General features: G+C 36.3%; 1 protein-coding gene across 6 annotated transcripts in view; it reads right to left on the reverse strand.

Annotated features, from left to right (window-relative positions):
- Usp9x (ubiquitin specific peptidase 9 X-linked) overlaps positions 1–26,094 on the reverse strand; it is a 134,031-nt gene that overhangs the window by 45,463 nt on the left and 62,474 nt on the right. For 4 of the 6 annotated variants that reach the window (XM_050160766.1, XM_050160765.1, XM_050160768.1 and 1 more), the window contains 15 exons: positions 23,873–23,988; positions 23,210–23,461; positions 22,996–23,134; positions 20,772–20,924; positions 19,997–20,101; positions 17,830–18,036; positions 16,437–16,573; positions 14,320–14,468; positions 6,581–6,668; positions 5,827–6,169; positions 5,402–5,497; positions 4,685–4,896; positions 2,242–2,482; positions 1,588–1,737; positions 810–930 (listed from right to left, as the gene is read on the reverse strand). In XM_050160766.1, coding sequence (XP_050016723.1) covers positions 810–930; positions 1,588–1,737; positions 2,242–2,482; positions 4,685–4,896; positions 5,402–5,497; positions 5,827–6,169; positions 6,581–6,668; positions 14,320–14,468; positions 16,437–16,573; positions 17,830–18,036; positions 19,997–20,101; positions 20,772–20,924; positions 22,996–23,134; positions 23,210–23,461; positions 23,873–23,988 — 2,509 coding nt within the window. The remainder of the gene's footprint in view (positions 1–809; positions 931–1,587; positions 1,738–2,241; positions 2,483–4,684; positions 4,897–5,401; positions 5,498–5,826; positions 6,170–6,580; positions 6,669–14,319; positions 14,469–16,436; positions 16,574–17,829; positions 18,037–19,996; positions 20,102–20,771; positions 20,925–22,995; positions 23,135–23,209; positions 23,462–23,872; positions 23,989–26,094) is intronic. The other 2 variants (XM_050160769.1, XM_050160767.1) reach the window with 1 other exon arrangement.

Here is a 26,094-nt window from a genome sequence, read left to right on the forward strand (position 1 = left end):
AACGTATAAAGGCTATGAAAATTCAAATTTCATAAAATCTGGTATCAAAAGTAAGTATTTGAAATTTTATTACTGTTTGTATGTGTATATATGTGAGTGAATGGCAAATGTGTGGAGGTCAGAGGACAGCTGAGGGGAGTCAGTTATCTTCTACCATGTGGGTTCTGGTATCTAACTACGGGTTCATTAGGTCTGGAGGGACACTTTCATTCACTGACCCAGCTCACAAGATCCCCAAGAGATATCTTTTGGTTTTATTTTAGCTATTAAAAATGTAGACACTTTCAAATTGGGCAGTGGTGGCGCACGCCTTTAATCCCAGCACACGAGGCAGAGACAGGAGTATCTCTGTAAATTCAAGGCCACCCTGGTATATGGAGAGAATTCCAGGACAGGCTTCAAAAAGCTACCCAGAGAAACCCTGTCTCAAAAAAGGTGTTGGGGTGTATAAAATTAAGCTGTAGGAAGATTCTGGTCTTTAGGCCTATAACCACTGATGCGTGGTTCATTTAGGGAAAAAAATTGTTGTTGGGCGGTGGTGGCACACACCTTTAATCCCAGCACTTAGGAGGCAGAGGCAGGCAGGTCTCTGTGTGTGTGTGTGTGTGTGTGTGTGTGTGTGTGTGTGTGTGTGTGTGTGTTCAAGGCCATTCTGGGATGCAGAGCAAGTTATAAGACAGCCAAGGTCACAAAGAGACAAACCCTGTCTGGAAACTCATACCTCCAGAAAAATGTTTATATAAATATAATACACACACACACAGAGTTTATTGTTACCATGCATTATGTCATCATTGGAAACATCTTACCTGGCGGCATAAGTTTCATAAGCACTCTTGCTCCATCTCTAAGGGGTGGCATATTTAGGCTGCTTCCTAAGTCTGCAACTTGCCAAAGGAAAGAAATGTATCTGGGATGAAGTGACATAATCTAGAACACAAAATACACAAAATTACTTGTAAATTATTCCTTGGCTTCAAAAAGGTCTACCTAAAATTTAAATTGCACCTGTTGTTCTTCCTCATCCTACCTTTACAAATTCTTCATGATGCAGATCTAACATCATCTGAGCAACATCTGCAATATTTTTTTAAGTATTATTTTTCACCTGCATTTAACTTCAGATGACTCTGGACATGCCACTAATAAATTCCTAACCAGTTTATTCTTATACTGGAGTGGCTTGTCATTAAAGACATTAAAGTTCTTATGAGGAGGGGTGAAAGAAGAGGTCAAGAATGGGAGATGTCACTGTTTCTTTGGATACAATCTGAGAAAGATTACAGATACTTCACGGCATATGAAGTTTTGAAAGGATCCATTTTACAGGATAAGACTAGTAGCTTTCAAAATTCATATATTGAAATGTTCCAATTTAACTCTAATAGATTAACTATACGCAAGTATAAGCAAATAGTAACTACAGGGTTACCTTGCAGAAGGCTTTACTGAAATTTTTTTAAATGGATAATTCTATAGATATTTTGTCTCATGAAAGAGTTCCTCAACAGCAACAAAAAAACCCCTATGTATTTGATTGTTTTCAACAACTCTAGCATAATGCCTTGCACAACTGAATCTACTTACCACTCCAGGCAAACAGCTTTCCACTTCTGGATTGGGGCCGTCACTATAATGATTACCATGGTTTCCAGGAGACCCAGTTGAGGAATCAGAGGAGCTATCAGGACTTGAAGGCATATTGGAGCTTATTTGTGTCAGTTTGGCTGTAATTAGCTGAAAATGATATATATTAGAATCAAAAATGGGAAAAAAAACACACAAAACAAGAAAACTTATTTGATGATATACCAACAAATGAATCAAAAAACTACAGATGCTGGACTTGGAGAGCTGGATTAGTGATTAAGAACACTGGCTACTTTTGCAGGGGACCTGGGTTCAATTCTTAGCACCTACATAGCAGTTTACAATTGTCTGTGACTCCAATTCCAGGGTATCCAATGCCCTCTCTTCTGATCTTCAAGGGCACCAGGTACACACACGGTACAAAGACATACAAGTTTTTAAAACATTCATATACATAAAACAAAACCAGATGCTAATATTTTCGAAAGTACACTTAAAAAATACCCTTGTAGCTACTTGTTTTGATATATTTTAAGTATCCTAATGTTTGAGTTAGTGTTATAAGCTTAACATTTAACATAAATATTTAACAATGAAATACAGTCTGAGGTTCTATTAAAATTTTTTCTTTTGGTAACTATATATACTTACTGATTTATCTTTTAGATTTAATTGTCCAATCAACTTTCTGTCATCTCCAGGATCAATCAGCTCACCACCCACAAAGAGTTCAATTTTTGTATGAGCTACATTAGCTTTAATGCGATTGAGAATACATCGTCGAACTGAACCAATTGTATCATTTGTATGAGACCAAACTTCCAAGTCATCTACTTGTCTGCCCTGGTTTGGAAATCGAACTATAAAAGAGAGGTGTTTACCACGGAAAGCTCTGGTGGGGAAAAGAAATTTAAAAAAAAATCTTATCAGCAGATTTCCAAATTTAGTTGCCAAGAAAAAAAGATAAAAATTTAGCATTAAGTATTTTCTTATTAAACAAAAGTTTAAAAACAAGACTTTTTAGTGCCCTAAAAATAAAAATTGTTTTTAACTATAAAGGCTGCAATATCCAAAACACAATGACTATATTCCATTGTTATTAAACCACGGCGGCATCAAATGATGTACTGATCTATAAGAAATTAGTACAAATGTCAAGTATGGTGCCTCATTTCAGTAATTCAGTCACTGATGAAGAAGGATTATAAATTTCAGTCTGGGATGAGCAACCTAAAGCAGCTCCCAAAATTAAGACACAGATATAGTAATAGTTTAATTTTTATGCTTGTAAACTCAGTAATTCTTGCTATTTACAAATGTGCAAGGTAAGATTAACTTTGAGAGTATTAACAAAAAAACTGTCATACATTTTGCCTGAATTTTATTTATTTTTGAGATAGGGTCTCACAGGGTAGCTCTGGCTGGCCGGGAACTTGCCATGTAGACCAAATTGCTCTCAACTCAGAGAGATCTGTCTGAGTGCTGGGATTAAAGGCATGCACTACCACTCAGAATTGCCCAAAAAAGGGCTGGAGAGATGGCTCAGAGGTTAAGAGCACTGCCTGCTCTTCCAAAGGTCCTGAGTTCAATTCCCAGCAACCACATGGTGGCTCACAACCATCTGTAATAGGGTCTGGTGCCCTCTTCTGGCCTGTAGGCATACACACAGACCGAATATTGTATACATAATAAATAAATAAATATTACAAAAAAAAAAAAGAATTGCCCAAAAAAAATGCAAAACTACAATATGTTGCCATATTATCTTGAAGGTATGATACAAAAAGGAAATTATATTCATCAACGACAACTACATAAATATCATTTGAATTACTAAATGGTAAAACCTAAAAAGTATTATTTGAGCATTTGAAAATATTTCTTGGCTATATTGGTTACCTGATAGTCAGTTTTTAAGACTTCATTCCAATTACTTTTCAATCTGAGTATGCTATTTTGTTGTTGTTTGACACAAGGTATAGAAGAACCAGGTTAGGTTCCTAGAACCTGCCTGACAGCTCATCTCACAGGGCTCAAATGTCTGTAACTTCAGTCTGAGGGGATACACTGCTTGTTTCTGACCTCCAAGGCACACATATGGAACACATACATACAATGTAGGCAATCACTCAAAAGAAGTTAACTATGCACTATATTCTTTCTTTTTTTGTAACAGAATCTCATTAGAGTCTTGGTTGGTCTAGAAACTCATTATATTGACCAGTCTAAGTCAGCTCCAAATTTGTAACAATCCCCCTGCCTATGCTTCCGGAGCATTGGACTAAGAGGCATGCTATAGTGTTTAACTGTGTAAACAACTATAAAACTGAGGCTGAAGGGATAGCTCAATGGTTCAGAGTGCTTGCTGTACAAGCATGAAGCATGAGGATCCAAACTCATTTGCCAGCCCCCTATATTAAAAAGTTAGAAGCACTTGTTAACTCTAGAAATGTGGGTGGCAAAGACAGGATGATTAGGGTTTGTTGCCAGTCTAGCTCCAGGTTCAGTGAGAAACCTTGTCTGAACGGAATAATAAGGTAGAGAATGACAGGACAACCAAATTTCACCTCGTTTCCATAAGTGAGCATGGTGGGTCCATTCTACATATATACATGTGTATATAACACACAATTATATTAAAACTTGGGCCTATGAACACGTAAAATAGCTTGCTACCACACCTGAGAACCCAAGTTTGGTCCCTGGGACCCAAAGAGTAAATGGCAAAGAACTGATCTCTCAAACTGTCATATGATCTCCACACTCAAAACCATGGCATGTGCATGACTACAGACACACAAAATAACTTACTACACACTGAGAATATGTTTAAACAAAACAAACAATCCCACACACTTTTAAAAAAAGCCATATAAGGCCTGACCCACTTCCTCTCTTGGGGTTGTTTTCTTTCCTAATAAACTGTTCTACCACAAAAATAGGCAAACATTTCCAGAAGATACTTATGTTTTTAAAGGGCAAGAAACATTTTTCAAGAAGATAAATTTCCTTTTTCCTTGTACATTTTTAAAAAACGGCTAGGAAAATACCAAATGACTAAAAATTAATCTCAGTTGATCAGTTATTCACATACCTTGACATAGGCAAAATTGTTCTTTCTTCATGATAATCACTATCACATTCATTTATGTATTCTCTTAGAACAGTTAATACTCTAACCATTCGAACAGCTTCCTGTCTTGCACAATTAATACTGTCTTTGTCACCATCCAAAACACACAGCGTGTCGTAAGAGGCTTTCAAACGATCAAAGCAAGACTGAATGAAGTCTTCATGGATCACCACCTACAAATATAATGCGACAAATAAAGACAGATGAAAACACCTAACAATGTTGCTCTAAATAATCATATTTAGGCAGATAGTCTACTGTTGTTAAAAGGAAGCTAGTGTCAAAATAAGTTAAGGCCAAATGATATTTTAAAAAAGACATTTAAGATTATGTAACTGGTTATGAAAATAAACTCGGCAAAGTCTTTACTATTTCAATATAATAATAAACATCAAAATAATCCAACCATTTCAAGATCATTCTCAAGACAAGATTCACTTCGATAGTATTCCATGTAAGAGATATAAGAACTTGGTATTTTACAAATGTATGTATTTTGAGGTAAAGTGTCACTATATAGTCCAAGCTCACTTTAAACCTCTAATTCTCCTGGCCTCAGGCTCTCAGATGCCAACATTATAGGCACATACCATCACACCCAACTTTTATGTTTTATATGTTATAATTCACAAGCTAGAATTCTAGCTTGTGAAAGTTTTAATGCACACTGATCCTCACCTGATTGACCTGCAGCCTTGGACCAAGGTTTGTATATATCTCTTTAAGGAGATCTATAGCTCGGCTGGCAATATCATCATTACTCTGAATTACAACCTGCATTAAAAAAAAAATTAGTGTTTCTCAGGAAATGTTTTAGTTGAGCATTTAAATTCAAATCATATCCTTAGTTATTTTCAATTATACTAACATCATAATGGTTAAGTTGACTGAGTAAACGAGACAAACATCAAAATAAAGACTAAATGCAAGATGCAACTGTTTAAAGAAATTTAAGAATGACATTTTACTACAAATAAAATATGCTTTGACGAAAAGCTCAGTCTTTCAAGAAGGAATTCAAAGTAGATAGAAGAAAACAAGATGCTACATAAAAATAAAGAACATCAGGTGCAATGCTGACAGAGCTCCTACTTTTGACTTACCCTCCAAAGATAGTCTAATCCTATCAACTCCAAATCATCCATCATATAGGCTCTTCTTTTTGCTACTAGTTTTCCTTCTCGACAATTCACAGCTTTGAAGAATCTTTCAAAACATTTCATTCCATTTTCAGTTAACAAGGAAGGATCAAGCTGAAGTACATTACTTTCGAAGAAGTCCTTGTTGATATCAGGATCTAAGTCGGGTTCATCCCCCATTAATTTGGAATACCACTTGAAACAGGCTTCACGATCACAAAGGTAAACCGCATTTTCAGCTAAGCACTTCCATATTTGTTTTGCCTGAGGAGCACACAGCCACAGTTGGCCATCCTTCAATAAAAATCTTAGAAAAACAAAAAGAAATTAATTTATTTGACACAACACAACCTACCTGTTTATGTATGAAGTAATACCTCTATCACATTTATATTTTTAACTACAAATGTCAGCTCTTTCTAAGAGTTCATCAGTTTTTATCTGAGAGTTTCAGGATAGCCAGGGCTACACAGAAAAACCCTTTAAACAAACAAAAAAATGTCCTGTAATAAAAGTAAGCATAAACGAACAAGAGACAGCTACCCTAAAGCTTAAAGTAATGAGGAGAATGTTACAACCCAGGGACTAATCTTAAAGCATTCAGCAACAAAAGAAGACATGGGACCTTTTTATGTGGGAAAATAAGATGTGGCAAAAGAAAAAAAAACAAAGCAAAAAAAAAAAACCCACCAAAGACATAGTCAAATATCAAACAAACCTAAGAAAGTTAAGCCGTTCTTGAACTTCTTGAACATGACTATATCTACTTCCCAGTCTCACAGTCTGTGGGTCATAGTCTTCATGATCTACAAATTAAAAAAATATGAATAATCATACCACTGCTGATTTCAACCAATGACCTGTCAGTTAAAAAAAAAAATCCTTTAATCTGGCTAGGGTGGTGGTGATGTAATCTTTAATCCCAGTACTTGGGAGACAAGAGGTAGGTGTTCTCTATGAGTTTGAGACCAACCTGGTCAAAAAGAATTCCAGGATAGCCAAGACTACACAAAGAAACCCTGTCTTGAAAAACCAAAAAAGAAACCACAAAACACATTAATCTTCTATCATTATATAAGGTAACTGGAAATCTACTAATAGGTGCTTTTCAACCCATCTAATATTCTAGCAAAATGTATTTCCCTTTGATGTATCCCAAAATAAATGATCTGTTAAATGTACTATTAAAATTCTTCAACACAGTCCTTTTCCTCTTTGATGTGCTATTAATTCTGGCCAAGAATATTAGAGAAGTGATGCTACACCCTCCTGGTATTACAATCAGAAGGCAGATCATGCCACTTTATGTCTATCCTCACTATGCTCATGTTGACTACATAGTTGAAATGGTTTCTACCAGGCTCCTCCATTGTCAAGATGCTACTTTTCCCCACTAGCTTTAGCATCAGCCCAGCTCTATTCTGTGTTTAATTCCTAACACCTTGGACACAGAGCTTTGAAAAAATTCAATGAAAGCCAAATAATCAAGGAAAGTCAAGAAATGTGACAGTAGCTTTGTGCTACATGAGAGGCCTTATAAAGAGAAGCACCGAGACTATTAAAAACAGATAAACTTGGCATGCTGATGCACACCTCTAGTCTCAGGACTGAGGAGGCAGAGGCAGGCAGATCTTAAACAGTATGAGTTCGGTTGGTACACATAACTGAGTTCCAGGCCAGGTAGGGATAAACAGAGAAATCTGTCTCAAAAACAAAACACCAAACAAAAGTCGATACTTTGTAAATATTCAGTCCTAACAGTTCCTTGATTTGTTAGCAAATAAAGAAAATCCATTGCTAACTTGTGTTGTCTATGTGGCAGTATTCCATTAAGGAAATATATATGATCAATTCAGTTATCTTTGAAAATGGGTGGGAAGTGTTAATAAATCACAGCCGGGAACCAACATAAATCAGTTGTTATTTTAAATATCAAGTTGTGGGAGCCATTTCAGAATCCATTATAAAAAAATTAATTTGGGGCTAGAAAACTGGCTCAGTGGATAAGATCATTTGTTGCTCTTGTAGAAGTAGGGTTCAATTGCCAGCATAGCACATGGTGGCTCAAACTGTGATGTGGGAGTGATTTCTTATTAATAAAGAAACTGTCTAGGCCCCTTAGGTGGGTGGAGAAAACAGAGGAGAATTCTGGGAGAAAGAAGCTGAGTTGAGGGGTCGCCATGGTTCTCCCACTCCAGACAGACGCAGGTTAAGATCCTCTCTGGTAAGCCAGCTCATGGGCTACACAGAATATTAGAAATGGGTTAGAACAATATGTAAGAGCTAGCCAATAAGAAACTGGAACCAGGCCAGGCAGTGTTTGAAAGAATACAGTTTCCGTGTAATTATTTCGGGCATAAGCTAGCCATGTGGGCGGCCGGGTGCCGGGGACGCAGCCCCGCCGCTCCTATTTCAACAAAACTGTAACTCCAGATCCAGAAAGATCTGATGCACTCTTCTGACCTCTGCAGACACCAGACATGTATATACTGCATACATACATGCAGGCAAAACACTCATGCATATAAAATAAAAAAAACATCTAAAACAAGTCCTCCTGTTAAAAAGACAAACAAAATATACTACCATCATAAGCAACCTACCAACTTTAAAATTTTTAGATTTTTAGGAGAGTTTTACTACACTTTTCACCTCAAATACTACACGTATCTCCATTTTCTCCCCATACCCAACCCTAAGGCCTTTCATATAGTCTTTTCTGGGTGCATTCCCACCAATTAGCATGTTTTCAAGATTCATGTGTTGTAGCATGCTACTCTTTTGATACGCTGAGTAATATTTTGGATAATACTGTATGGACATATCACCTTTTATTAGGTATGTAATCAACTAAGACGTTTGAACTATTTATATATTTTTGGCTATTACAAAGTTTGCTATGAACATTCACATTTAAGTTTTTACATTTGTTTCCATTTTACTTGAGTATGGGCCATACTATGGTAAATTGTTTAATATTCTGTGCAACTGCCAGTCTAATTAGTAAAATTTACGAGCCCACAAAGAATGAAGCTCCAATTTCTGAAGTCTCAGCAATACCAAGTGTTATCCTATGAGCCTAGTAGGATGTACTCTTACCGTGCTTCTGATTCAAATTTCTTTAATGATACTGAATATCTTTTAAAGTTCGTATTAGCCATCTATAGCTTACCTGGGAAAACTTTCAGTCTGTTCTGTATCCAGCTTTGAGTGGTACAGTGTGAAATGCACTCACACACCATTTCTGAGCCCTCAGTGAGACTGGGATCACAAAAGGGCTCATTTTGCCTGTTTGCTGGACTGTTTCACTTGGTGACAACAGTAAAAGGGAGCTACAACCATCCTTGTAGTTATTTTTCACTCATCTCCAACTGTAGAACTCTGTTCCCTATGGCTTCTTCTCTCTTCCCTTTGGGTAGAATGTCTGACACCAGCTAGGACTCAGGGAAAACAGCAGCCACTTCTCCAAGAACGATATCCCTTGGAGAATCATTAGGTGTTGGGGTGGGTGAAAATAGGGCCACTAATGTCCCCTGGTATGGAGTACTGGAGTCAGCTATGGTGAGGGTAACTAAGGCCCTATTTTGAGTTATGTTTCACCTTAAATAGGCACTAAGTAGACAGGGTAATAAAGAGTCCTTTAAGCTACTCTGCCTGTAAGAGGGCTTCTGTAGCAAAGGACTAAGGATAAAAAGGTCAGCAGTGAAGAAATAGAAACAGTCATCACAAGCCTCCCAGCCAAATAAAGCCTAGGACCAGATGGTTTCAGTTCAGAATTCTACAAGATTTTCAAAGAACTAATACCAATACTCCTCAAATTATTCCACACAATAGAAACAGAAGGAACATTGCCAAACTCTTTTTATGAGGCTACAATTTAGCCTGATACCCAAACCACAGAAAAACATTACTAGGAAAGAATTACAGACCAATCTCACTCATGAACATTGATGCAAAAATACTAAATAAAATACTGGCAAATCGAATTTAAGAACACATCAGAACCATCATCCACCATGATCAGGTCGGCTTCATCCCACAGATGCAGGGATGGTTCAACATACAAAAATCTGTCAACGTAATCTACCATATAAACAAATTGAAAAGTAAAAACCACATGGTCATCTCATTAGATGCTGAAAAAGCTTGACAAAATACAACATACCTTCATGATAAAGGTCTTGTAGAGAGCAGGGATACAAGGGACATACCTAAACATAATAAAGGCAATATACAGCAAGCCCAACAGCCAACATCAAACTAAATGGAAACTCCCAGTGATTCCACTGAAATCAGGAACAAGACAAGGTTGTCTACTCTGTCCATATCTATTCAATACAGTTCTTGAGGTCCTAGCTAGAGCTCAAATGCTTGTTTCTGAGATTTGGATCTTATTTGTTAAAACACCTTACAACAGCTTCTAGGCACTTTAACTTTTGTATTTTTATCAAGGTAAATGCTTATTTTGATAAAGTCCACTGAGTCTTTTATTTATTCAACTCCAGAAGTTAAATCCTACAACTCCTTACTTTCTTTTCACCCAATGTTTAGTATTTTCCTTTATGAGTATAATCATATTTTATTTATTCAATAGGTAGTTATTTTCATTATTTTGATTGTTTTGACCAATAAAAGCCAAATCCTTCATCTTTTGAACATAAACACAATTTATTAGTCACTTTCATACTTTTTCCAGTAACATGTCCTTGTTCCAGGCCTGAAAACATCTCTATTTCTCCGGGCAGGTAAAAATGCTGACAAAAATATTCTTTTTAAATTTTCTTTGAAGCCAGGAAGAAAACACATAGACTTAGTACTTCGCGGCTGATGATAAGCATGGAAAAATGACGGTAAATTATGTAAATCACATTTCCATTAAGTGTTCAGGTCAGTACATTAACTATCCTACCATATAGGATACCAATTAAAAGTTCCAATTAAATTACCAATTAAAGCTTCAGTGGTAACTGACAGGTTTACACTTTGCTGTATGCACAGAAAAACTTCAAGAAGACTGGCAAGCACCAGCATGTAACAGCACTAGGATGTAGTTACAACATAAACAGATATTGGCAACAATTTTTAGTAAGTCTATCTTCCTTTATTGAAAAATGCTAACATAGAAGGTGGAGCTGGGCATAGTGGTGCATACTTTTAGTCCCAGCACTCAGGAGACGGACAGAAGGAGGCAGATTCCAGGACAGCTAAAGCTACATAGCAAGACCCTGTGTGAGGAGGGCAAGGAGAGACAGACACCCAAAAGCAGAAGGTAGAATCTGCTGATCATTTGACTAAGGATATGCCAGCTCATCCCCAAGCTGAAGAAGCTTTTGGTGATGAAACATGAACAGAACATGTACTTGCTGTGGAACAATCTTTTTGTATACTGTAAATATTTGTTGCTCTCATTGGTCTATTAAATGGTGAATGGCCAACAGTTGAACAGATAGTGATTAGGTGGGACTTGTGGACAAAAAGAGTGTGGGGAAGGAGAGCAGAGTTGCCAGGAGACACATGCTTGAAGAAGGTACCACATGGTAGAGTGTAGCGATAGGAGCGGCGAGGCTGGGCCAACCCTTAGGTGGGTGGAGTAAACAGAACAAAATGCTGGGAGAAAGAAGCTTAGTCGAGGAGTCGCCATGATTCTCCCACTCCAGACAGACGCAGGTTAAGATCTTTCCTGGTAAGCCAGCTCGTGGAGCTACACAGATTATTAGAAATGGGTTAGATCGATATGTAAGAGCTAGCCAATAAGAAACTGGAACTAGCCGGGCCAGGCAGTGTTTAAAAGAATACAGTTTCCGTGTAATTATTTTGGGTAAAGCTAGCCGCGCGGGTGGCCAGGTGCCAGGAACACAGCCCCGCCGCTCTTATTACTACAGTAGAGCATATATAAGAAATATGGGTTAGTTTAAGTTGTAAGAGCTAGTTAGTAACAAGCCTAAGCTATCAGCCAAGTATTTATAATTATTAAGTCTCTATGTGGTTATTTGGGAAGAGGCTGGCAGGACAGAAAACCCCACCTAAATATACTTAATGCTGATACAATGGTTACCTGTAATTCAGAGTATTAGTGAACTGTAGAAGCCTGACATTAGCCTGCTGAACATCTTATCTATAATGAGAGTCAAAAACGATACCTTCATTATGCACAAGCAAATTCTCTAATTTACTGCACAGTGGCAAATTCAAAAATATTGGCAGGTACTATCACAGGAGTAACTTAATGTAAGTTCAACAGGATTTTAGTAGCTTTAAAAACTACCTCTCCAAAGGTACAGTGAAGCCCTGTCTCAAAACAAACAAAAAAACTACCTCTTGCCCATACTGAAATATCTATCTACAGACTAGTGTTCACTAGAACACTGCTGTGAGTTAGAAGAAGAAATGGTACGAAGACTGATTAGGACAAAGAGAAGGTGAATGATGTCAATGAATTTAGAGGGGAAAAAAGCCAGTCCTTACTATGTGCCAGATATTGCTTTAGCATAAATAATTTATTCAAGGTCCTAACAGATACCATGTTTAGGTCATTATTTCAGATTCGGATAATATGTAAGCAAACTGACAAGTATTCACACTCAGAAATAGACAACAATATTAGAAAAAACTTGAATTCAAGCATTCTTATGATTATGAAACTGAGGCAATAATTCATATAGAATTTGACTCAATTGGAATAGAAACTAAACTACACATGTACCACCTAAATATCCAAAAGCAGACTCCCCAACCTCTGACAATGAAATGCAAGTACATAAAAATCAGCAGTAAACCACACATAACCTGTATGACTCTTACCCTGGAGCAAAGACTGTGTTGATAATTACAATGGCTCTAAATCACCAAAGAGATCATATAAAAACTCTGATTAATTAAATCCCAACATTTGAATGTCTGTGTATAGTGCTTATGACCTTATTTCTCACTGATTTTGGCTTTCTTTGGTATAGAACATTTAGACATTTAGGCTATATGGCTGTATACCTATGTGGCTTTCAATGTGGTGATGAGAAGGACCTTAAGACTAAAATGATCAAAGATCACCATTTAGTGTACTCAGTAGCCTGATTCTTTAACTGTTTCCTAGCCCAAAAGGGAGAAATTTAAGAGCAGGGTTACCAAAATCTAATTTTTTTTTTTTTTTTAAGACAGGGTTCCTCTGTGTAGTTTTGGTGCCTGTCCTGGAGCTATTTTTTTGTAGATCAGGCTGTCCTCGAACTCAGAGATCCACCTGTCTCTGCTTCCTGAGTGTTGAGATTAAAGGTATGCACCATAACTGCACAGCTCTGAATTTTTATTGTTAAAAAAAGTTTGGTGGTTTATAAGCACCATGAATTTCATTCAGTGCTAAGTCCATTCCACTGAAATAGTGTTACAAAAGCCTCATTTTTAATATACATCACTATAGGTCCTATAAAGTTTCAAATGAATGGTATATAGAGGAACCATGCCTAATTCAGACTATAGTGCTGATACTTGTAGTGATATTTTGTTTGCGGTTTAACAAATGAAGCTTGTCTGATAAAGTGCAAAGCTAAGCTACTAGAGGCCAGGTAGTGGTGGCACACACCTGACCCAGAACAAGTAAGACAGAGACCACCCTGGGATACAAAAAATTGATCCAGTATCAAAGAGAAACAGCTCACACAAAGGTATGATCACACGCCTTTAATCCTAGTACTAAGGAGCTGGACACAGGAGTGATATGGCTGGGCAGAGGGGAATATAAGGTGGGAGGAGACAGGAGCTCACTGCAGTCTGAGAAGGCATGCAGTCTGAACACAGGATCGCCCTTTTGGTCTAAGCATTGGTAGAACTCTCTAGGGACTGGCAGCTCTGCTTCTCTGATCTTCAGCATTAACCTCTATACCTGACTCTGTGTTTTTACTAATAATACCAAATAGAATTTATGCTACAGATACTATATAAAGTTCTCTATGGCTATGGGAACAAATCAGAACCTATGACATGGTTCTGATTTCTTTTGGGAGTGCTGAACTATAAATTTGGCATAAGATCGAGACTGTGTACCAAGAAGCACACTAGTGAAAAGTTCTGACACAGCTGTGTTTTTAGAAGATGAAATGTTCACATAAGGCTTACAGGAAAAAAAGCTTACAGAAAACGTTTTCTTAAAAGGTGATGGTGGTGTAGTAAAAAAACAAAACAGGTACATACATATCCAAAAGGTCCTAAGATTCTTAGCAGCTCCAAGTAGAGAGAAAAAAGAAACTATATTTAACCGGGGAAGGCAAATACTGGATAAAAAGCTTTCAACCCTAGACTGATGTTTAAGATTATATAAGATCTGGGAGTCAATGTGTATCTCACATCACAATAAGAATTCATAAACTATCTTGAGGTTTTTAATATTAAGTGCTATTCCTAAGGTAATTAATGAAAAACAATTACTGTTACTTCCCATCATTCAGTTATCTTACAATAAATACATACCTCTGGCATACAGTCTCATGCTTTCCATGTAAGTTGCAAGGTTTTCTGCTACCAAAGTAACTAGGGCATGATTGTGCTGAAGTTGATTGATTAAGTCATGACGATAAAATACATGGGAACTTCGCTGAGTTTGACTGAAACGAGAAGAACTTAACAATATAATTAGGCAATTAAATTCTGTTGCAATCAAGAGTTTCTTACAACTAAATTCTAAGCTACCAATTAAAAAATTCAAAAGCCTGTTTTGCTCATTTAGTTCCTTCAATGACAATATTAGGCAATTTAAAAGAAATTTATGTATCAAAACCAGAAATATATTGATTACTTGAAATTCAGGCATCAGATTCTCTATACTTCAAAAGGAGCCTTTTTCAATGACTATATCTACTCTCATAATATGATAGTAGCAAAGCATTTTTGTTAGGACACAGGGTTATTTAAAAATTACAAAAATCTAAACTTTTTTGTATAACTATAGCATTGTAATTGCTAGTTAATAATGTTTTTATAATTTTTTTTTAGAGGTTAGAGAGATGGCTAAGGAGGAAAAGTTACTTGACACCCAGTTTGAAATCCTGAGTCTAATCCTCATTATTCTCACTGTATAAGGTGAGAACTGACCCCCTTAAAGATTGTACTTCAACTGCCACACAGTGTAACATCAATCCCCATTCCCTATACCCACCAAAATAAAAAAAAGTAAAAAAAAAAAAGTATTAGCTATGTAAAGTTATACACTGGGAACATTTGGGGTTTGTCACTAAGTTGTTCTTGTCACCAGAAAGATAAGTACTTTCCAATTTCTTTTGTCACATTCTCTGAAGCTAGTCAATTTTTATAGCTACTACTATTCTAGTATAGATAAAGTCATTAATTTCTGGGAGAGTAACTGAATACAATGTTTACCTGGAAGCAATAGATTTGATAAAGGTCAAGTGGTGTTATGTACACTGGGCCAAACACACTCAAAATAGACTAACAAACATAACCCCCCCAGCCAATTTGTATCTATTACACAGAGAAAGCGATTATTTAGAGAATGCTCCCAAGATTAAATGACTGTATTGTTCACATTTGATTTATGAATATTGGTGCCACTATACTCAGTTCTTTATTTCTATGTCAACTACTCCACCTCTGTTCCCAGAAAGAAGGAAGAGAGCAACTCATTTCATTGAGCAGATTTTGGAATCAGATATTTAGCTCACTAACCTACTTTGTTTCTTCTTTTAAAAGTATTTATTTTCATTACATGTGTATGAGTGTTTGCCTACATTTATATCTGGGCAGCATGTATGTGCAGTCCCTACTGAGGCAAGAAGTGGGCATGGAATTCCCTGAAATGGAGTTACAGATGGTCTTGAGCTGAAGTTGAGTTCTCTGAAAGAGTAACCAGTGCTCTTAACCTCTGTACCATCTCTCTAGTTCCTAATTTCGTTTATTTGAAATAAAGTTTCACTATTTCATCCTGGCTGGCCTGGAACTGTATAAACCACCCTGGCCTTGACCCACAGAAATCTATCGAACTCTGTTTCCTGAATGGTTGGGCACCATGCCTGGCCTAAGAGAGTATAATTTAAAGAATGATATTAAAAAGTTCAGTGCTTTATCATGTCATCTACTATCATTTAAATTTCTCTGTAATTCAATATTCTAAATCAACTTTAAAAATTAATAAACTTTTTTTTGAAAACTATCATGTGACCAGCCTGAAATAGCAGTATCACCTCATTTCTGATCACTTTCCTCATCAATGAAACAAAGGAGGTAGGAATGACAAAGGTTTTTTTTTTTTTCCAAATGAGGCCTTCTCTCAGTTTCCTGTCACTCCATTAATTTTTTAAAAAGATTTATTTATGTATATGGGTACTCTATTTGCGTGTACATCTTTATTTGAGAAGAGGGCATCAGATCCCACTACAGATGGTTGTGATTCACCATGTGGTTGCTGGGAATTGAACTCAGGACCTATGGAAGAGCATTCAGAGTTCTTAACCACTGAGCCATCTCTCCAGTCCCCATTAATTTTCTTTAAAAAATTTGCTTTTACCAAGTAAAATTTATTAACAAAACATAAAAATAAAAATATTCATACTGTTTAGTTTTAAAAGTCTTACCTCAAATTTTGAGGTGCTTCACCAAACAAACTACAAATCTCTCTAATTTGTTTCAGTGCAGGAATGACCCATTTGTCATTTGTGCGAAGTTCTTCTATAAAGCGATCTATCCACTGAATCTTTTGTGTGTCCCGATCCTTAAACAATTTCAATATTTTATATATATCAATACTCAGGAGAACTCTAAGTTGGAGTATTTATAGATAAATGTACATCACAGTGAAATTGAGCTAAATTTCAATTATCCATGGAATTAGAAAATCAGTTTTTCTTATAAGATAAACATGATAAATACTTTAACTTTCTATAATTGTAAGTAAAAAAAAAGTGTTCTCAGTTTGTCTTAACTTCACATTTATTACCAAACTCTAAAAAGTAAAAGACCAAAATAACTATGTACATTCAGTATTGTTTAAAACTTGTCAGGTTTGAGTTTTAATGTATTAAATTAAGAGGTTTTATCTCATCATAGAATCATGTAACACCCTGATGAAATCTTTTATGAGCAAATAAAAACATTTCATCTCCAAAGTCCCCAACCCAGCTTTAATAGTCTAGGATCTATTTGAAACTAATATTACTTTACCATATATTTTTTTTTAAGACAGGGTTTCTCTGTAGCTTTGGTGCCGGTCCCGGAACTAGCTCTTGTAGACCAGGCTGGCCTCGAACTCACAGAGATCCACCTGCCTCTGCCTCCCGAGTGCTGGGATTAAAGGCGTGCGCCACCACCACCTGGCCCTTTACCATATATTTAACAACATTATTAGTAAATGACCTATTGCTTGTAGTTTTTCCCAAAGAGATTCATATGATTCATAAAATATTATTACAGAAAAATTAAGAAAGGCAGACTTTCACAGATTATTTTAACATAATCTAGCATAAACAGAAAAGCCTTGAGGGCCCATATTATTTTTGTTGACAGTCATCTATAGTTTGACCAATTGATTTCATGTTTCTTATAGGTTCTGTCTCAACTGCACTTCTGTCTTCTTTTGGTTTCCAAGTAGGAGTTTGTTAATCCTTCTTATTTTTGTCTATTTAAACAGGATTACAAACTTGAAATGCACTGTAAAACGAACCTGTACACATTCTTTCAAAACCACTTAGGTGACCCAGTGATGGAAACTCCAACCTTGCAAGCAAATATAGAAAAGTTGGGAAATCTTCCCAAGTGTTTATTTGTAAGCCATTTGTAATTACTAAGCAAGAATGAATGAAAACTCTGCAAAACGTAACATTTTGCATTAAATAAATAAAAGGCAGTCAGTCTTAAATGAACCATTTAAAAGATAATACCAGAATAACCTAAAATTATCACGTATTTAAGACATTCTAACACTGAAGGAGCAGAAAAGTCACAAAACCAAGCCAAGCAGCACCCCCTTACCTGGGAGCAGCTATAATCTAGTATTTTGATATGAGCACTGAGAGCCAGGTCCATGATATCTACAGGAACATCATCACTGTGGGCTAGATTCCACAGAAGGTTCAACACTTTATGAGCCATCACACCATCTTTATCATCTTCTGCAAGACGACGAATCAGCTCAAGGAGCTTTTCACGTTGTTTTTTACTTGCATTTGTCCAACTGGCCTAGAAAGACATTTAAATGACATGAAAATTCATATTTGGTTTTCTCTTCTTTCTTAGGGTTTGTGTAATAGTAAATTTGAATTTGGGAACATCATGGTCTACCTACTGAGTTCCAAGCCAGCCAGGGATAAACAGTGAGATACCCAACTCAAAACAAAAGTGCTTGTTATTTACCAAGTTCTTGATAAGCATTTATTAATCCAAAAAGGAACAAATCATTAAGGAATCATCTAAAGATTATTCTGGGAGGAAGAAGTCCCAGGGGATGTAATAACAATTGTTCTATTTCTTTCCTTTGTATAAATATGTCACTGGTTATGTATCACCACCATTTCAGGAGTCATTTCAACATTAAGGATGAATGACTATTAACTTTAGGGCATTAACAATAACTGATGACATTATTTCCTCAGCTGTCTAACATAGTTCAAAAGATGGAAAAATATATATACAGCAAGTTTATCTTTGTATGTGTGAAATGTGTAAGATGATATTTAAAACCACAAAAACAATTTTATACTTTGCTCCCTTCAAATCAGTGACATTTTCAAGACACAGATTTACGACAGACATTACTGAAAATATGGACTTCTAGAGCCAGGTTGTGGTGGTGGGACATGCTTTTAATACCAGAACTCAAGAGGCAGGGGCAGGTGGATCTCTGTGTTCGAGGCCAGTCTGGTTTACAGACTGAGTTCCAGGACAGGACAGCCAAGGATACACAGAGAAACCCTGCCTCAAAAAAAAAAACTAAAAGGGTCTTCTAGGTCGTGTACCTAGTAACTGACATAACGTAATATGCCTGGGGTAGAGGGTAATTTTTTCGCCTACTATGGGATATACATAAAACAAGATGTAAACATGTTTCATTAAAGAGTACCCAGTCTACGGTTGAAGAGATGGCTCAGAGGTTAAAAGTGCTAGCTACTCTTCCAGAGGTCCTAAAATGAACTACAACCACATGGTGGCTCACAACCATCTATGAGATCTGATGCCCTCTTCTGGCATGTAGGCAAACATGCAGGCAGTATGTATATGAGGACCCAGTGTAGACATAAACATAACTATTACCTATATTAAAAACCACACAAGGCAAACAGAACCCAAGGAGCCATCTAGAACTATTTTTGACATTTATGCTACTTTATTCAAGGTAGAGATTATTAGGTGGTTTTAGTCCTTTTTCAATGTTCTGTCAATGATATTCATCCAGTTTGCTTATTCCCACTGCCATGGAGTATTTCATTAAATGGACATCCCTTATATATCCTCTATACATAGCCATTTGTAGCTAATATTCCCAGTCAGAATCACTATTTTTAGTAGTAACACTTGGTGATCTAATGTCAATTGCTAATAAGCCCCCCCCCCTTTGTGAACACTGTCATGTCTTATACTATTAATCCACAAGTTCACTTACCAATTAAGCATTCACTGAGTCTCAGCAACTGATGAAGATTGCTAACACTACATAACAGGACCAATGTGAATATAACTGTAATGATCTTAGCACACAACCCTGTAAACTATTACATTTCTATTATGTTATGCTTTACCTGAGTATATATCCCTAAAATGCCATGGTATTTGCTATTCTTTTTCTTGTCATCTCTTACATTTCTCATAATCATCCTTTCCTACTTTTCTAAAGTTTACTTCAACCTAATTCCAAAATACAGAATAGGAAAGAAAATACAAATGATAACATGAGTTTTGAAAAGGAATGAGAGTCCTTATTAGGGCTATTAGCACTACTGTAAAAATGAAAATCAAGTTCTCTAGGCAAACAAACTAACAAAAAACACTGGCAAAATCCTTCACATCAGATAAAGTCCTTCAAATCAGAGAATGTCCTTATGAGAGATTTTGATTATTTGTTGACTAAAAACAGCTTGTAGTTTTAATAAATCAATTCTATTTAAAATTAAAATGTTAACAACCTTGCTGTGTTAATAATTACCTTAAAGCAATCAAAAAGATGATCAAGTTGTTCAGGAGAAAAATCCCATGCCAATTTGGCCAGTAGATCATGTACATTCTTCACAATGGCTTCATGTTTCCCTGCCTATTGAAAAATATAAACAAAGATCATAGCACACTAGACTGTGACTAACAGAAACATATACACTGACTGCTGATGACCATCAGGAAGACTTTATCATAATCTCCATTTAATCAATGTATAAAATGCTTAAAATTCTTTAGACCTAAAATGTCACAATTCCATTTCTGCATATACATAGTTAATATGTACTTTGGAAATTTCTATCAACTTGTTTGTTTATTCACATAAGATTACTCTGTGTAACCCTGGCTGTCCTGGAACTTGCTCTGTAAACCAGGCTGGCCTTGAACTCATAAAGATCCACCTGCCTCTGCTTCCAGAGTGTTGGAATTAAAGGTGTGTGCCACCCCCGCCTCAACTTTTTAATTAAAGTTTATTGAATATACTAAGATTTTTAATGCCATAAATAACACACATTGGACTGGGCTATCTGTTTTCCTACCCCTTGTCTTCTGGGTCAGAATCTTGCTTTGTAGCCCAGGCTAGTTTTCAACTCCTGATTCTCCCTATTTTCTACTTCCCATGTGCTGAGATTGCAGATATACACAAGCATACTCAGCTTCCCTATTATTTTACTTTTTGCCTCATTAACTTTTACCAAATATGAACTGTTGCATATTTTAATCATTACTGACAATTTTGGGGTACTTAAAGTTTTCAAGATCCTTACCTGTGCAGCCCAGATATTATCAAGATCTTGCAAGGTCAGAGCTTTTTCTTTGATGACAAAACGAAGAATCTTTTCTAGCTTCTCTACATACTGTGGTTGATGAAGACTATCTCGTAAAACTATAGATAAAATATTGTTCTGTTGTATCCATTCCTAAATGTAATTTAAAAAACAGGTTTCAAAACTAAAACAAAACTTTTTGAAAATACCATTCATATAATGTAAACAATGTGTAGGAATCCTAAAGTTTATTTACAAAATAGAGTGCAAGTAGGCATTATCATCGAATATTACTTTAAAAAAACTCTATAGTGTTTAACCCTGAAATGGAATCCTGATATACAGCATAGGCTAGTCTTGAATGTGTTATCCTCCTGCCTCTACCTCCATCCCAACTGCTGGGATTAAAGTTGTGAGCTACCATACCTGACAGTAATTTATCAGAGTATCTTCCATTAAGTTATACTCAAATCATTAAAAAGATTATAAATAACAGCATTTAACTCATAAAAATATCATTTAAATGCAATAAAACACTTAAGGTTTAGGTAGAATGAGCATAAGGCCAACTTTGGTATTTTTGAGTTCCTTACACTAATTCTAAATCTGCCCCAGAATGGTTTTAATCTTAGATCAAAAGATACTTTTAAAAAGACTTTTATCCAGCCCAGCGATGGTGGCGCACGCCTTTAATCCCAGCACTCGGGAGGCAGAGGCAGGCGGATCTCTGCGAGTTCGAGACCAACCTGGTCTACAGAGCTAGTTCCAGGACAGGCTCCAAAGCCACAGAGAAACCCTGTCTCGAAAAACCAAAAAAAAGACTTTTATCCAAGTGAGAGATAACTGTCTTAGTGTAATAAACAGGTTTACAGATACTGGCACTGGAATCTGAATCAAGTCTACATGCTTCCTTTGTCTGTACCCATCCATAATACTGTGTTAAGCTAGGCTGCAGCTAGACTGTCATTTATCAAACTTCAAAAGCAATAAAGACTCAAGATTATAAAAAAAGATATTTCACACATTTATGACTCTACAGTATTCAACCTGAGAATACTGAGTTGGGCTCAAAACGTGCCCTAAATAGGAGATTTTTTACTACTAAAGGACAAGTTTTAAAAATTCCCGACTTGTTAAAGGAGTCTTTTTCCTCCTAAAATACAACGAGTGTGTGTGTGTGTGTGTGTGTGTGTGAATTGTCAACTACTACAAAAATTTTTAGGCACTTAATGCCATTTTCTGTATGTTCTAGAATGAGTCAGTCACACAGCTCAAGGACCAACAACATTCCCAATGCAGACAGGCACTTGGCATACACAAAATTAGACATCTATCACCTGGCCTCTTCACCCAGGGACAAGGTCTAAATATCCTTATTTTTCAGTTAACGACTGAACTCAAGGCTTCACTGAGATCTCTCTCTCTAACCTTTCGATAGTTTTTAAAAATCATTTCAATTGTTTCCCCTGTTAACAGAAGGGAGCCATGGAGATAAGTTTTTGGTTTGCTACAGGTGTCTCATGACTGTCTACATGTACCCAAGGAACATGGGTTTTCTAATTTAAATGGCAGTTTATTCATTAAAGCTGTAATACATGAAATATATAAGGGAAATAGTTTTCTAAATATTTGATAAATACATGACAAGCACTATAAAAACAAATTCTCAAAATTGGGATAAGACAGTAATTTATGTAGTTCTCATTCTCATATTATTCTCTTGTGTTTATATATATGTACATATATACACATATATACATATATATATGACAGTCTCAATATGTAGCCCTAACTAGCCTTAAGCTTGTAGCAAATCTTCCTACCTCTGCCTCCCCAGTGATGAGATTCAATTGTACACCACCACACCTACCTGTGTATTTCATGTTTTCAAGTCATTAACTGGAATTGGTCATATGAACAGCCCCCCCCCTTGCTTCAATTACGTTCAAATATTGTATCTTGCGTTCTCTTTTAATCAACTTCCCAATTTATTGAAAAACTTGCAATAAAATGATATTTAACAAGAAATTTATTGAACACAAGATCAACCACCAATAATTATGCTATTTTAGAAAGTTTGAGATTAACAATCTTATAAACTAATCAAAACATTCAATTTACAACTTTAATTTGAACGTTAACATTACTAATTTAAGTAACAGTCATTCTAGATTTATGTATTTATATACTAAAAAAAGGAAAAAAAAAAAGTGAAAGAACTCACAGCCATCCTCTCTGCTGTGAGCCACTCTTCTTCCTCAGGATTGCCATGCCGATGGGTATAGTATGACACACTAGAAATTACCTTGTTAACTTCATTCAGTGCATTCATCTTTCCATTGAAAGAAGAAATCTGCAATAACCTGTAGGAGAAATTCAGTTTTGATTTGATTCTAAAAATTCATGTACATGATTATTTCCAAAGTTAAGAAACTTACCTAAGTATCATTTTTAACCTAAATATTTCTAAGTTCTTTACAGTTTCTTCTTGTCCAGGAACCCGGGAGGCTAAATTCTTCAAAGATTTAATAATCATTGAAAGAGCATCGTTTTTGGCTTCATTCTTTGCTTCTTTCTTCAGTTCTTCATCAGTTAAGTTTTCCAAAAACTGCGGAACCATTTCTATTATTGGAAGGAAGTATTTTTTCACTGTGTTCAGAGTGATAAATTCATAGCACTGTCCAAATGGTCTGAAATAAAATAGAAAACTCCAGTAAATACTCAATTTCTTAAAATCAAATTTAGTAGATTCTCATAGTACATGTATTATTTTTAAAAACATCCAATTCACAAGTAATAAAAATCTTAACTTGAACTATTTCTCTTTAAATTTTTGTGTGCACACATGTGTATATTTTAATTTAGAATGAACATGTGCATTTGAATACAAGTACCCTCAAGAGGTCAGAGATATCAGATCACCTGGAGTTGACGTCACAGACAATTGTGAACCATGTATTAGTATCAGGTCATCTGAAAGAAGAATCACTTAGCCACTGAGACATCTCTCCAGCCCCAATTACTCCCATTTCTTAACTGAACCAAAATAAAACCAGAAACTATTAAGAACACTGAACATTTCATTTTAAAATCTAACTTACTTAATAAGGGCTGCAATTATCTGAACATTTAATGCTGATCCATTAATAAAACGATCGTGCAATATCTGGAATCCATTTAATGTGCCAAATTTGTTGAGGAGATCCACTAGCCAACCCTGCAATTAAAGTAAGAAAGTTTACTTTTTGGCTTCTAAGAAAAAGTACTATTTTGACTGATATATTAAAACCAATTAATGTCAAATCATTCACAGTAATCCACTTGTGATGAAGAGTAAACAGCAAGCATGAATTTAATTACAGAAACATAATGCATCAGTTTTGCTACTGGGGAATTAAATCCACGTTTTGTCTCAGCAATCACACACTCTAAGAGAATGTGGCTTTCCTAAGTACCTAAAAACACCTATATTAAAATAATTTATGAGGTTAAAATACTCAAGTAATAGATGAAGGAAAAGCTATTTAAGAATCTAGTATAAAATATTCTAAGTAAATCCCCTCACTCCAAGACAGGGTTTCTCTATACAGCCCCGGCTGTCCTGGAACTCACTCTGAAGACCAGGCAAGCATTGAACTCAGAGATCTGCCTGCCTCTGACTCCTGAGTGCTGGGATCAATGGCATGTGTGTGTCACTCACTGAGTCAATTTCTTATTACAGTTATAAGCATTTAAAATTTCCATATCAAGGGGGCTGGAGAGATGGCTCAGCGGTAAAGAGCAATGACTGTTCTTCCAAAGGTCCTGAGTTCAATTCCTAGCAACCATATGGTGGCTGACAACCATCTGTAATGAGGTCTGGTGCCCTCTTCTGGCCTGCAGACTAACATGGAAGGAATGCTGTATACATAATAAATAAATATTTTTTAAAAATTTCCATATAAATAGAATAATCTTGAAGCCTAAAAATGAACTGTCAATTAAAAACTAGCCCATGCCACAGGAGTTGAACACTTGGCTACTGAGAGCAAAGGCTTAGGTTTGATACACTGCTTGCACTGCAGGAGGAACAAAAGAAGGAAGGCAGGAAGGCAGGAAGGCAGGAAGGCAGGGAGGCAGGGAGGNGGCAGGGAGGGAGGGAGGGAGGGAGGGAGGGAGGGAGGGAGGAAAACCCAATTATACCATGGTATGTGTTATTACTAATTAGAACTTCTGGGTTCTTTAGCTAATTTACATAAATGTATTCAATTCCCATCTTATTAACCTTATTAATAAAGTTTGCCATTTAAAAAAACTCAAAATAAACTCAAAGGTTACAAAAGAAATATATCAGCCGAACAGTGGTGGTGCACTCCTTTAATCGCAGCACTGTGAGGCAGAGGCAGGCGGACCTCTGAGTTTTGAGGCCAGCCTGGTCTACAAGAGCTAGTTCCAGGACAGGCTCCAAAGCTACAGAGAAACCCTGTTTTGGGGGGAAAAATTCAATATATCAAAAAGCTAAATACCCAAGACAACCTTTTACACCTTGCCACCCTCTAAAAGGCCGTATTTTGAAACTAAACGAGGGAGTAGAAAATAGTTTCTCTACTAATGTACTAGGCAAAAACAACAACAACAACAACAAATGTAGAATACAGATTCTGTTTATTGGGCAATGGTGGTGCTCACCTTTAATCCCAGTACCAGGGCAAAGGCAGGTGGAAATCGCTGAGTTCAAGGCCAACCTGACCTAAAGTGTGAGTTCCAGGGTAGCCAGGGATACACTGAGAAACCCTATCTCAAGAAACCAAGGGAACAAATACAATAAGCTAATTATAACAATTGAAATTTTTAAGTTCTCTAAGACTAGACACTGTCATATTTCAGTAAGTTCAATATTTTCCTATCTTTTATTTTAATGACCAATCCTAGGTCATTAAACTCTCAGTATTTATTTTACGTGTATGAGTGTTTCCCTTTATATACTTCACCATGTAGCATGTCTGGTGCCAGAGGCCAGAGGAGAATATTAGGTCCATTGGAGTCAAACTTAAGGGAGATTGTGAATCACCACGTGGATGCTATGAACTGAACCCAGATTCTCCACAAGAGCAACAAGTGCTCTTTAACCACTGAGCGACCTCTAGCCCCCAAACCTCTATTCAGCTCACCAGATCTCTTTTGTGATTACTTGTAAAAAAGTACATGTTTGCTATGTATTTTTTTTGTATTTCTTCAGTAACTAGAATGAGACTACTGAGCTGATATACTTAATAGTTAATTCTTTCTCTTTTAAGATTTTATGTTTATAAGTGTTCGGTATGCATGCATGTGCACTACACCT

The sequence above is a fragment of the Alexandromys fortis genome, unplaced genomic scaffold (assembly GCF_014885135.2).
Source record: "Alexandromys fortis isolate MF-2015 unplaced genomic scaffold, M_Fortis_MF-2015_v1.1 scaffold_83, whole genome shotgun sequence".
NCBI lineage: Eukaryota > Metazoa > Chordata > Mammalia > Rodentia > Cricetidae > Alexandromys > Alexandromys fortis.